The sequence below is a fragment of the Vespa crabro genome, chromosome 23, assembly GCF_910589235.1.
Source record: "Vespa crabro chromosome 23, iyVesCrab1.2, whole genome shotgun sequence".
Lineage (NCBI taxonomy): Eukaryota > Metazoa > Arthropoda > Insecta > Hymenoptera > Vespidae > Vespa > Vespa crabro.
The window spans coordinates 823844-835723 of record NC_060977.1 but is presented as its reverse complement, the minus strand read 5'-3'; the positions used below and the strand labels follow the sequence as shown (position 1 = coordinate 835723).

At 45.7% G+C, this 11880-nt stretch overlaps 1 protein-coding gene across 1 annotated transcript; it reads left to right on the top strand.

Moving 5' to 3' along the window:
* Positions 1-2835: 2835 nt before the first annotated feature.
* Positions 2836-11640, top strand: LOC124432052. The gene is made up of 5 exons (XM_046980566.1): positions 2836-3076; positions 5718-5810; positions 5880-6379; positions 7021-7361; positions 8032-11640. The coding sequence occupies exons 3-5, from the start codon at positions 6171-6173 to the stop codon at positions 8475-8477; spliced, it is 996 nt and encodes a 331-aa protein (XP_046836522.1). The 5' UTR covers positions 2836-3076; positions 5718-5810; positions 5880-6170; the 3' UTR covers positions 8478-11640.
* The last annotated feature ends 240 nt before the right edge of the window (positions 11641-11880 follow it).

The following is an 11880-nucleotide window of genomic DNA, read 5'->3' as shown; positions in this document are numbered from 1 at the left end:
CACCGAATGCTTCGCAACCAAAGTAGAAACATATTTTTCTGAAAGGTGAATCGATCGGTGCCAAGGGAATATGCTCGGCAGCCCTCGAAAAATACCGATGGAAAGTTTCTCCTTAGCGTGTAATTAAAAAAACAAGAAGAAAAGAAGAAAAGGTTATTAAAAATATTAGGCCGTTCTAACGTTCTGGCCGAATCATTAAGCCTTCGTAATAAAGCAACCGTTGTAACGTTGTAACGGAGAGCGCCCCCTCTCGAAGGAGGGTCGGTAACACGCTCTAGTTTTGGAATTACGGCATTTGCCGTGCCACATATCATAATATCGTACGTATGCATATAACATATATTATGTAGCCGACAGGCGTACAAGGACCTTCGCTCCCCAAACACGAAACTCTCTTAAAGCCACGTGTAGTCTACCGCTACGTATCCTTGGCCAACACGGGGGATGAAATCTTAACGAGACGCTCTACTACGTTTCAAGGAAACACGCTTGACAGTGAAATACCTTGCCGACGCGTGCTTCGCGCCTCTCGGCATAACGGCCCTATCTTATTTTTTAAATATTTTTAATAAATATTAATAGTCCCACGGTCCATCGTACGATATACCTCTTTATTTTTCCTGTGTACTCTTTCCACGAACTCGGACAATTGAATAAAAGAATTGGACAGGGCGGGGGGGGGGTGGAGGGGAGAAAGTTTCCTCGAATCGACGAAGCTTAGTAACAATTTCGTTTGATAATGACGTAACGACGAAGGTATCTCGGATCAAACAAGGAGTGATTTTGTTTGACGTCCTCTCACCCGACGGATCTCTCTCGGAGAAGTTCTACTTTGACGTCGTAGGACGAAGGGAAAAAGTTTTTCTCCTCGTCGAACGAGACGTCGAAACACTCTCAGTTGGCCTACTACTACCGTTGCCCGATTTGAAAGGGCAAAGGGCAAAAACGCGCCGCGTTCCTTTCCTTTCGAAGGTAGGACGAGTCTATCGAGATGTATCTACTCGTCGAAGAATCCTGCCTTACTTTCGTGTATTTTTCGAGTTAATCTTTAAACCGTACTTTATTGGCTAACGGACGTCGAGAAAGCTTTAAATTCTTGTCCCCCTCTCTCTCTCTCTCTCTCTCTCTCTCTCTCTCTCTCTCTCCTATCTTTGCAGCTCGTCCTTTTCGAGATACGATATTTCGTGCGAAGTAAAAGGAGGAAAAAAGAAGGAGAGGACAGAAGAAGAAAAGAAAATGAAAGCTTCCCCTTCTCTAAGGCTTTACTCGACGACTTTTTCCTCGTCTTCGAGTTTTAGCTCGTCTTCGTTCTGGCAAGTCGCTAAAAGCACTGTAAATTATTGCTGAAACTCGCAAAAGTTTACGGTGACACCTCGCGACGCACGCTCACCCCCTTCCCAGTAATTACGCTAATTATCGTCGTTTCGAGAAACGCGAGGGGTCGTCTCTCTCTCTCTCTCTCTTTCTCTTTCTCTTTCGCGACGTCGCAGCCATTCTCTTCTGCCAAAAGACACGATATGAATCCCCATACCGATTGTATGGGGATGTTAATTCCTTTGTTATTTCTAACAACAAGTAATCCTTTTCCACAGCTGGATAATATAAGACGCTCGGAATGGAAAGCTGTCAGGTGCGTGGCACATATCCATGGAAACGTCCGCGGTAATACGTGCGGTACCATCGCACGTATGCACTTACGTGTTCGCGCAACGGTATGCAAGAGAGCGCAGAACCCGTCTGCATACATCGAAATGTTCTAGCCGGGTATGCACACACTCAAGATTCGATAATAGCGACTCGTCGAGGGTGGCCGAGGCTACGGCGTGTAGGCCTCGAGCACGACAGTCCGTGCTCAGACGTGACTCGCGACGCAACCCCTTATTTTTCACATTTACGCAAGTGCCTATTCTTTTCTATTTCCACTATTTCATTATAACGTCGGGAGTGCGAGTCGTCTAAAGTAGTCATGTTTTTATAAAACGTCGCGAAATCAAATTGGGGATTAAACTGATTAGAACGATCGAGAGAACGAGAGAGAGAGAGAGAGAGAGTGTGGAAAGAAACGAATTAACTCGACGATACGATTTCAAGGAAAAAGGAGTTTTGCTCGTGAGTAAGCCAAAGTAGGAAGCCCGTTGGGACAAAGACGAGGGCCAAGAAATGCGTCGGAATATCGGGACAAATCGCGTTGCGTAAGACAGCCGTCTAGTCGTCGTGTTGTCGTCGTGTTGTCGTCGTAGTCTATGTGCCGACTCCTTTTTATTTCCCGGAAATTTTTCGACCAAATTTATTCGTCTCGGAGGGTTACGGGGCAAAAAGAAAGATGCGAATAAGAGAAAGGGAGAGTCACGTGTGTGCGAACGTACGCGTAGGCGCGAACACAGAGGCGGAATCACACGAGCGGGGGCAAGCTATCCTTGATATTTAACGATTGATTGGCAGGATTGGCAATTTTGCCAATTACCGTAGAGTTTCGTCGGCTTTCGCGGAACGACCAATCGAAATTACATAGTCGGTGTTTCGAAAAAGATCGCCATCGTTTCTCCTCTCTCTTTCTCTTTCTGTGTGTGTATATATATATATATATATATATATATATATATATATATATATATCCTAGTTCGGTCTACTCATCGTTACGCTGGATCGGCGGTGGTCCTCCTTAAAGTCAAAGAAGAGTCCCGTTGGAAGAAAGAAGAGGAAGGGAAAGCCTTAGGGCGTCGATCGAACAAACCGCGCCGTTCTCAAACAATAGAACGAATATATATCTATATATACATATATATATGTGAGTATTACGAGAGAGAGAGAGAGAGAGAGAGGAGAGGGCAGAGACCTTCGAAATTCCGCGACGTTTAGCCTTCGCGACGACGTGCCTTCTTGTCTTCGACGACGATCCTACGAATCGATAGACATCCCGCACGCACATCTCTAACTCGGCAAGAAAATATTCTTATATCGAGAAAAAGGATAATAAGATCGAGCTGCCGATTGGTTTCAATCGTCGCTATCGATATCCTTTTAACGGCCATCACCGTCGAACGAAACGACGAAGGAAGAGAGTACGATATCTCGGGTATGATTTCGATGAACAGTAGCCAATTTCCTTCCGTACAATTTCCGGACCTTCCTTCTTCCTTCCCTCGATCGTCGAAAAGAAATAGATCTCCGAAAGGTTTTTCTCGCGATCCCGTGACTTTTCCCAGATAACAGAAACTCAGGGCAAGTATCGATTTGGCGTGTTTCCTTTTCGGAAATTGCCTTGTTTCTTTCCTCCGGCTGTTGTCTCGGCGGCCGTGTTCCATGGCGAAGATCGATACGATATCGCGATGCCGCTTGCGGACCTTCAAATCGCCTGGGTGGTCCTTCCTACGGCGTAGCGAAACTTTCTGCGAACACGAGCACGGTAGTGAGTTGTGAGCTTCGATATCCTTCGATCGCCGTCGAGTTTACTACTAGCGCTTTCTCCGAAAATACGTTTTCGATAAAAATAGTCCTTTCTCGCCTCGAACGTTCGACCTCCTACGAGGATCGATTTACATCGGTCCAAACGTTTCCTTCGATTTTTACCTCCAATTTACAATACGTACGATTATTTTCTATCGGCGCGTAGAAACGATTCACCAAACGAATTTTATCCGATATCGAAGATCCTATCGATTCGGAGCTCCGGCACGATCCGTTCTCCTCGTCGTCCTCGTCGTTGTCGTCGTCGTCGTCGTCGTCGTCATCGTCGTCGTCGTCGTCGTGGGTGGACCGAACGGTAGAAGGGAAAAGAAAGGAAGAAGGGGATCTCTTCGCGGAATATGTTTACATTAGAGGCGTGTCTTAAAGGGGGAGGGGGGGGAAGAAAGAAAAGAAAAATAAAGAGGGAACGAACCGCAAAGGGCGCTTAACGAGTTCCGCGCTCCTTCCACGCTTCTCCTTTTCTATTCTATTCGCGAGCAAACTTTAGCGATCTCGTTTCTTCCTTCATTGCAACCGCACGATGTTCTTTGTCGTTTGATCTCGAGTTTCTAATTTTTGAAAGAAGTAGTAGAAATACGTTCCTCTGTTTCTTTTTTTTTTTTTTTTTTTTTTTTTTTTTTTTTTTTTTTTCTTAGGAAAAATGACATATTTTTTGCACAAAGTTAAAAAAATTTGTAACGCGACGAATAAAAAATATACATAAATGAAAGAGTTATTTTTTAAAAGATTGCTGTCTTGGGTCATCGCGAATTTTAATATTCGCGAACCGCAACGACCCTCGGCGTCGTCGTAAAACGTGGGAACGGGAGAGAAAAGTCGTCGGAGTTACGAGGGAGGGACGAGGTGTAAGGGGCTTCTTCGGTATTATTAGATTTCTTGCGAATTACTCGCGCGTCCCATTAACGAGTCCCATCTGTCTGGATTACGCGACCAACTCGAGCTCACCCGCGTCCACGATTTAGAACGTTGTTTTTCCACGAGGAAAACTCTTTCTCCCTCCTTCTCCTCCTCCTCCTCTTCCTCGACTTATCGCCAAGCTCTATCTTACCTTTTTTTTTCCCTCGCGATCCCGATTACAATCGCGTCGTTCATCTCCAATCTACTTATATCTCTCGTTTATCGCCAATATCGAAATTCATTGGATATTTAATCGATAAGAAAGTTTTCTTACTTTTAAACGATAATTCAGGAAGACCAGAGAACGTTTTACGTCGAGATTACATCGTTATTATCGATCTTGAGAAGGGGACGCGAACGGAATACAACTCGCCGTAGTCCTTCCCTCGCCCCCCCCTTCCTCCCTTCACGAGTCTCAATCCGTACGCTCGATTAGCGCGACGAATCGCTAATGAGGTAGTTTCAATTTGAATTCTCTTTCATACACGCGCAAACGCGCGCGCACATACGCACGTCTACGACGTCAAAGAAAAGTCGATTCTGGCAAACATCTTGGATCGCGCGTTTCGCGGTCTTAACGTTTCTCCACGTCGTCGTTCTTTCGCCTAAACCACTAAAAAGAGGTTCCGCGCGTCCGGTCGTTCTTGGTAACTCGATCTGCTCGAACACCTACGAAATCAAATTATACCGGCCGACACGTCATGAATTTTAATCGGCATCTAATCTTTCTTGGTCCGACCTACGGCCCGTTCCTCGATCGTACATAATTCCCGTTTGCTTCTTCTAATCGGTGCATGAGAACGTTTAGAAAGCAACTTATCCTGAATTATTTAAACGAAGATTTAGAGATAAAAGATTTCATCGAACGACACCTGCGATCGACGTATTATTCCAAGGGGTATATATTATCACGAATTAATAAACATTTCTGTTCCGTCTGAGAGAGAGAGAGAGAGAGAGAGAGAGAGTACGAGTATCGGTGTGGTCCCCTTGAAATGCGAACGAGTGGTCGGCAATGAATCGTCCAAGTAGAGAGAGAAGCCGGTCGTTCGGTCGTTCGGTCGTTCGGTCGTTCGGTCGTTCGTTCGTTCGGTTGGTCGGTCGGTTGGTTGGGTCGGTCGGTTGGGTCGGTTGGTCTGTCGGTCGGTCCAGTTTGCAAAGCAGAGAGATAGTCAGTCAGTCAAGCCCGCGGCAAGTAGCTGACAGTCATGCGAACGAAAACTAATCTATCCCACACCTTGGCTAGCTCCAACAAGAGCATTAAAATTCAAAATAGCCTGTTAAACAACGTTTTAATGTCTTCCTCTCCTCTTTCCCTTCTTTACCTCGTCCATTCGTTCGGTCTTCTACAGGTCGATTCAATGTCTCGCGGCTCTTCCGAATGCTCAAAGACCACCTGCCGTTTCGCGAAGCGCTTAACGAGTGAGTCACTCGTCCCACCGAAGGTAAGCCGAAGAAATTGCTAGAATCGCGAGTGATTTAGAAATTTCTAACGAGCGACGTGTAATTTACAGACGAACGAGATAGAGAAAGAGTAGGAACGCTTTGGAGGAGGATGTAGAATGCGAGCTAGATTGCGGTCCAGTCCGTGACGATGATCCAGCAGGATGAGTCGTCGCTAATTGGCTTCGCCCACGAGAGAATCGATCTTCTCGTCGGCGCTCGATTAGCGTACCAACGTTACGAAAATCTACTTGGTCGTTTTCAGCGCTCGTTGTCGATCGACGACCATTTCCTCGACCGTAATTCTTTTTGCTCGATTCGTTTACGAATAAGAAATAATCAAAAGGTACAAAGGACGATCGATGGTAAGAGTCGTGGCTTCCTATGGGAGAAGACGTCGATTGGCGGAGGAGGTGCCAGGACTTTACATTCGGCGCCTGACTCTCGAGGATCCTCGGAGCGCGAAGGAACGGTCAAGCGGTTCAAGGTCGCGCACGCCACCGCGCCATATCTGTCATCCCGCCGGTCCATACGTCTCCTCCTCCTTCTTCTCCAGTCGTGGATCTTCCAGGTATTTTCCTTCCGACTCCACCTTTAATTATCCGCTGCGTTCGCGTACGTGAAGGTCACGTCGGGAGATCGCTTCTTACTCCTTTTATTAGCTTCGACGAAACTTAACCGATCATTTGTACGATTACTCGATTAGCTCTGCCGAGCGAAGCCTCGAGAATCGAATCGATTCGATCGAAGTCTTTTTCGAGCGCAGCCTCGATTATTTTCAATGCGACTCTTTAAAAGCGTTACCGTTCTTAAAGAGTTCTTAATAGAGAGAAGAGCTCCTCCCGAGCTTTCTCTTTCGTGTCGTTTAGGAACCCCTAATTAAACGCACTAAAATTTAACGGTCGGAACAGAACAAACGATCGCTATTGTACGACTTAATAAAAAGCCTTCGATAATAACAACGTTATTAAAGGAAGCGTCATTAAATATACGCAAACGTTCGCAATATCGATACATCGTTATCATCAGCGTGTTCGATCGTTTCTCACTTTTCTCCCAGTCTATTCTCGCTCAGGCAATTTTCTCTTCTTTTTATTTTTTTCGATGCTTGCAGGACGCTAAGATTCTCCTATTAGATTTAAACGTTCTATTCTAGATTACCCTACTATTCGACGAACCACCACGAGAATTCTCTTTATTTCTTTTTCCCAGTTACAGATCGTGGCAGGAACGAATACGTAAGGAACGACCGGCCTATTTGACGATCGTTTCTCTGGAGCTACCAGAAGCACCGGTACCGTTGATCGAATCGCTGGCAAGCGGCCGGTTGAACGAGTCAGACGTGGCTGATCGACCTGACGACAAGGACGACATCCTCGACGAACTTTTGGAGAAAGTAAGCGAGCTCGGTAAGGAGAGAGAAAGGGAATCTCGCGGGAGAAAGCTCGATACGTTTTTCAGAGAGAGAAAAAGTCAGAAGGTTGGCTCGTTGGAATGCACGAAGGAAGTTGCCACCCTCGAGGAATGTACGAGAAACATTCTTCGGGCTCGCCGTAAGTTCCTTCTATTTCTTATCTTTTTATAATACGCGATAGATTAGCAATTGTGGCATAAACGATTGGTACGTTGATATCGTGCCAATGTATAAATTTGATCGAATCAATTTGCAAGCGAGGAAGAAATCTAATTAAAGGAAGCCAGTAAATTTTCCTCCGACGTTGGCGATTATCGGCTCGGATTTAACCGCTTATAGGCGAGAGAGAACGTAAAGGAGATCGGCAGTTTGGAAGGTCGTGTGCGATTTAATGGCGGTACACGTGACGGTATTAGAAAATTAAAAGCGCGATAATCGAGGCGCGAAAGGTGCGTCGTGCGAGGGAAGGTGCGCAGAGAAAGATGCTGCAGCCGTGAAAATAGGGTTGCATTCGGCTGGGTGCATTCATTAAGAGGGGCTGCCCCTGTTGCTATGCAACGCATTAGAAGAAACGTTTACGATCGGTCGCGTTGCCGTAGTTAAAGGACGATGACGTAATTCACGTTTCCGCGCACAAAGTCACTTTGTAATATCGTTGATTTTCATTTCCTTTTTATCTCGATTTCGTCCAATTATCAAATATTCTCTCGCGAGTTACGGCTTATCGAGCGCGTGCGATCGAAAATCCTCTCTCTCTCTCTCTATCTCTTTTTTCTATTTCTCTCAAACGATATACACGTGAATTCCAGAGGAAGGAGAGAACGAGATGCCGTCGGTGGAAGAAGACTTTCGAGATGTCGAGGATTGCATCTGTTCCGAAATCCCAGGGAAGTTGCGTATCAACGTAAGAAAGAAGACGGAAGTTACGAGCGCGTCGTCGAGGAGCCCAAGCCCGGTGGTGACCCACACGATAAGAATCGCGATGAAGTATCACGGACGAGCAGGACGATGCAACGGGGAGGAGAACAAGGAGACTGGAAAAAAGGATAGAAGATCTCAAGGGACAAACGGAAAGAATATTCGGGAGAGAACGACGACGAGCGGGGTGGTTGGAAAGGGAGATGAGTTTGTTCGGGAGGAGGGTTGTTGCACCGGTGTGAACGTAGCTTTAGATTTCACGTTGAATTGCAACAGCGTGCGCCTGACGTCTCGTGACATAAGTCTCAAAGCTGAAACGAGGGACGAAGGACGTTGAGAGACGTCTAGCTAAATCGTTAAGATTAGCGTTTCTAACCGCTTAGTCGTGGTTCCGATAGATGGATAAAAGAATCGATGGCGAAAATATGTGAAAGTTTTTCTATATGAAATTCTCTCTCTATTGTCCTAAAGTTTCCATCGACGTGCGTTTATAGAATAGCAAAAGAGAAAGAAGAGAAAGTATAGAGGAGTTTCGGTAGAATCTTTGGCAACAATAAAAGGACCGTTTCTCGTGCGAATAACGAAATTCGGAATCTCCCGGAGGGCAATAAATCGCAATCGCCAGTTCGATTTCTCCGAAGAGAAGGAGGAGGAGGAGGAGGAGGAGAGAAACGCACACTCGCGCACGCGCGCAGCCTATTAATTAGATCGTCTAATAAATCGCCAGCAAGCGGACGGCGAAGTAGAAGCGCCGTTAGGCTCTTTCTCGTCGTCCTTCGGCTCTCTCTCGTCGTCCAAAGAAAGAATCAGAAGAGGAACAAGGAGGTGGAGGAGGATAAGAAGAAGAAGAAGAAGAAGAAGAAGAAGAAAGAAAGAAGAAGAGGAGGAGGAAAAGAGAAGCGCGTAGGATCGTACGAGAGGTTCCTTTTCTCCCGGTGGACCAGCGCAAGATGAGAATCGCGCGTCTAGCTTGGCCCCTTGGAAGGCCGAGCCAGCCCAAACCGGGTGAGAGAAGTTGGCCGGTTCTCCCTTCTCCCCACCTCCACTCCCTCTCTCTCTCTCTCTCTCGTCGCATTTTTATTCTGTCTGTGCTGTGTACGCTGCTCTCTCTCTCTCTCTCTCTCTCTCTCTCTCTCTCTCTCTCTGTCTCTCTCTCTCTCTAAGGGCGAAAATGGTTCATGGCCGTTTCCAACCGCCGATTTCGTCGCGGATCCTGCGAGGAGGATCGACCTCCTCCTTCCCGTTCTCTTCCCGTTGCTGCCGTCGTCTCTTTTCTTTTTTTTTTTTTTTTTCTTTTTTTTCTCCTCTCTTCTTGTTTCCGATAAACGCGCGTTTGTAGAAAACCCGAGAAGTTTACACCCGCTACGAGCCGTTTCCCGCGAAATTCGTATATTTGCGATCATATTACGCGTTATTTGCATACCGCGCTCGTTCGAATAACGTCAGGTTAGCGTTTATTCCCCCCTTTTTTTTCCCTTTTTATTTTTCAACGGATAAAATTCAAAGTTAGAACACATCTCCTTTGTGAAAGAGGGACGTTAACATTGTTGCGTCCGGCTGCAGTTATAATGAGTATGCGAATAGGTATCTAGTTTGCATCGTGGACCATATTTTTCACGAGCCTCAATAAAAATATAAACTTTATCGCGAGATAAAAACGCGTTTCGCTTCTCTTCCCATCGTTTCGGTTATTACGAATGAGAGTTTGATTTTACCCTGGCAATGGACTATACAATATCGTTCTATTTTATCGATTAGTTCCTTCATTGCCGACAAAGCTGATTAGATTATTTTCTCTTTTCGCTTTATCTTTTATTTTCCATCGATACGCCTTACGTCCGAGCTCTTTCTTTGCTTCCTTCCTTCCTTCCTTCCTTCCTCCTTCCGTAAATCTTCTTTCTCGTCATCTTTGCAGTTTGCTTGCTCCGCTACCAACCAACCCCCTTTACTTTGCGCCGCCATCGATTAACGTGTTTACTCGATTGAGACGCGCAAAAACGCGCGAACGAGTATCCACAAATGACTTTCGACGAAGATCTGCGAGAGAACGAAAGACAAAGGAGACTTTGTGCGCCGTTGATGAGGCTACGATGTCTTACGCTTCCTTTTTTCTTTCCTTCTTTTTTCTCTTCTCCCCGTCCACCTTCTTTTCTATATATCTCTCTCTCTCTCTCTCTCTCCGTCTCCGTCTCCGTCTCGCTCCAAGATATCGATGTAAAAAGAGAAAAAAGAGACGCAAATGGAAGACGATGAGACGCTATTGTAGAGATTGCAAATTGGTATGTTGATTACTGTACCGGGAAAAAGAATAAAAGATGAACGCGCTTCTCTTGTTTTAAAGTCTCTTTTCGAGACGAGCTCGTTGTTCGTATTGTGCTTTTTTCTACTTTTTTTTTTTTTTTTTGTTTCCTTTCCTTTCGACGTTGGTTACATCGCCTCGGATGTTTTCCGATAATATCCATCCTCGTCTTTTTTCGCTGCGCGTCTTAATCATTGCTACGAGTCCTGCTTCTGAAAAATGAAATCCCATGTAAGTAAGTGTATTCGCTTCGATATCTCTTTCGGAACGATTCCATTAATTCCATTATTCGTTTATCAAAACCAAATTAAATTGATAATGTCCTATCTAAATGAGGTTTTTATATTCACGCTTCAAAAATTGTTCTCGTAGACGATTTCGATCCCTCGACTTTTTCCATCGAGCTCGAACGTGCAAGACGAGCGATACTTTGGAATTAAGATATCGGATATACTGTTATACTCGTCGTCCCCTAAGTGGACTTACCGATCGAGCATCGCGTTCGTGAACGAGGAGGCTTCGATTAAGCCGGACAGCCCGATTAATTTCGTCGATTCGAAGAATCGACGCCCGTGAACGGCTCGAGGGAACGACCTTTAACGTTTCCAACGTGTACGCCAAATTTCTGACATTTTTACGACAATTAATTTTGCTCTTAAAGCGGTTGCGTGTCCGCGCGGCGAATTGGCTCGTCTGCTCGGTGATTAAAAAAATGCGATAGTTGGATCGTTTTAACGCGTATACGCGGACATTCGTATACGTAGCCGACGTTCGTAATAACAAGATTCTTTTTTTTTTTCGAGGAGACGAGAGGAAAAGGAAAAGAACGAAATAAACGGAGAGAGCTCCTTTTGCGCCCCCTTCCCCCCTTCCCCCCACCGCCCGCCCGCCCTCCCTCTCGATTAAAAATACAACATCGGCTACGAAGAATGTAAAACACGAAAGAAAGGAAGGACGCGCCTAGCGCCTTAAAACGGGTATCACCGAGCGCACGAGAGAGAGAGAGAGAGAGAGAGAGAGAGAGAGAGAGAAAGAGAAAGAGAGAGATATTGACCAACGGAGAAGAAGAAGAAGAAGAATCGGTAAGATAAAAGAAATACTAGGTGTACGCTTGATGAGCGATCGTTATCACGATGAAAGTGCAGTTTCGAATCGATCAACTGCAGCCGATTCACCGTCGCTTCTTTTATTAAGCTGCCAATTTCGCGGCGCCTTCTCTCTCACTCTCTCTCTCTCTCTCTCTCTCTCTCTCGCGCCCAGACGCGCACTATTTTTTATCTAAAAAGATTCTTCGAATTTAGACCCTCTCTGAAAGAAAAGAGAGAGAGAGAGAGAGAGAGAGAGAGAGAGAGAGATTCGTTATGGATAATAATTGGAAGGATTCCCGATTGAAACGGGGTCGACGCGACGGCCTTGACTCGGTATGCATCGAAAAGTCGCA

Coding starts and splice junctions, on each gene's coding strand:
- LOC124432052 (XM_046980566.1), top strand. CDS start 6,171: ATGGTAAGAGTCGTGGCTTCCTATGGGAGAAGACGTCGATTGGCGGAG. Junction 6,380..7,020: donor TCCAGTCGTGGATCTTCCAG/GTATTTTCCTTC, acceptor TCTTTTTCCCAG/TTACAGATCGTGGCAGGAAC. Junction 7,362..8,031: donor AAACATTCTTCGGGCTCGCC/GTAAGTTCCTTC, acceptor CGTGAATTCCAG/AGGAAGGAGAGAACGAGATG.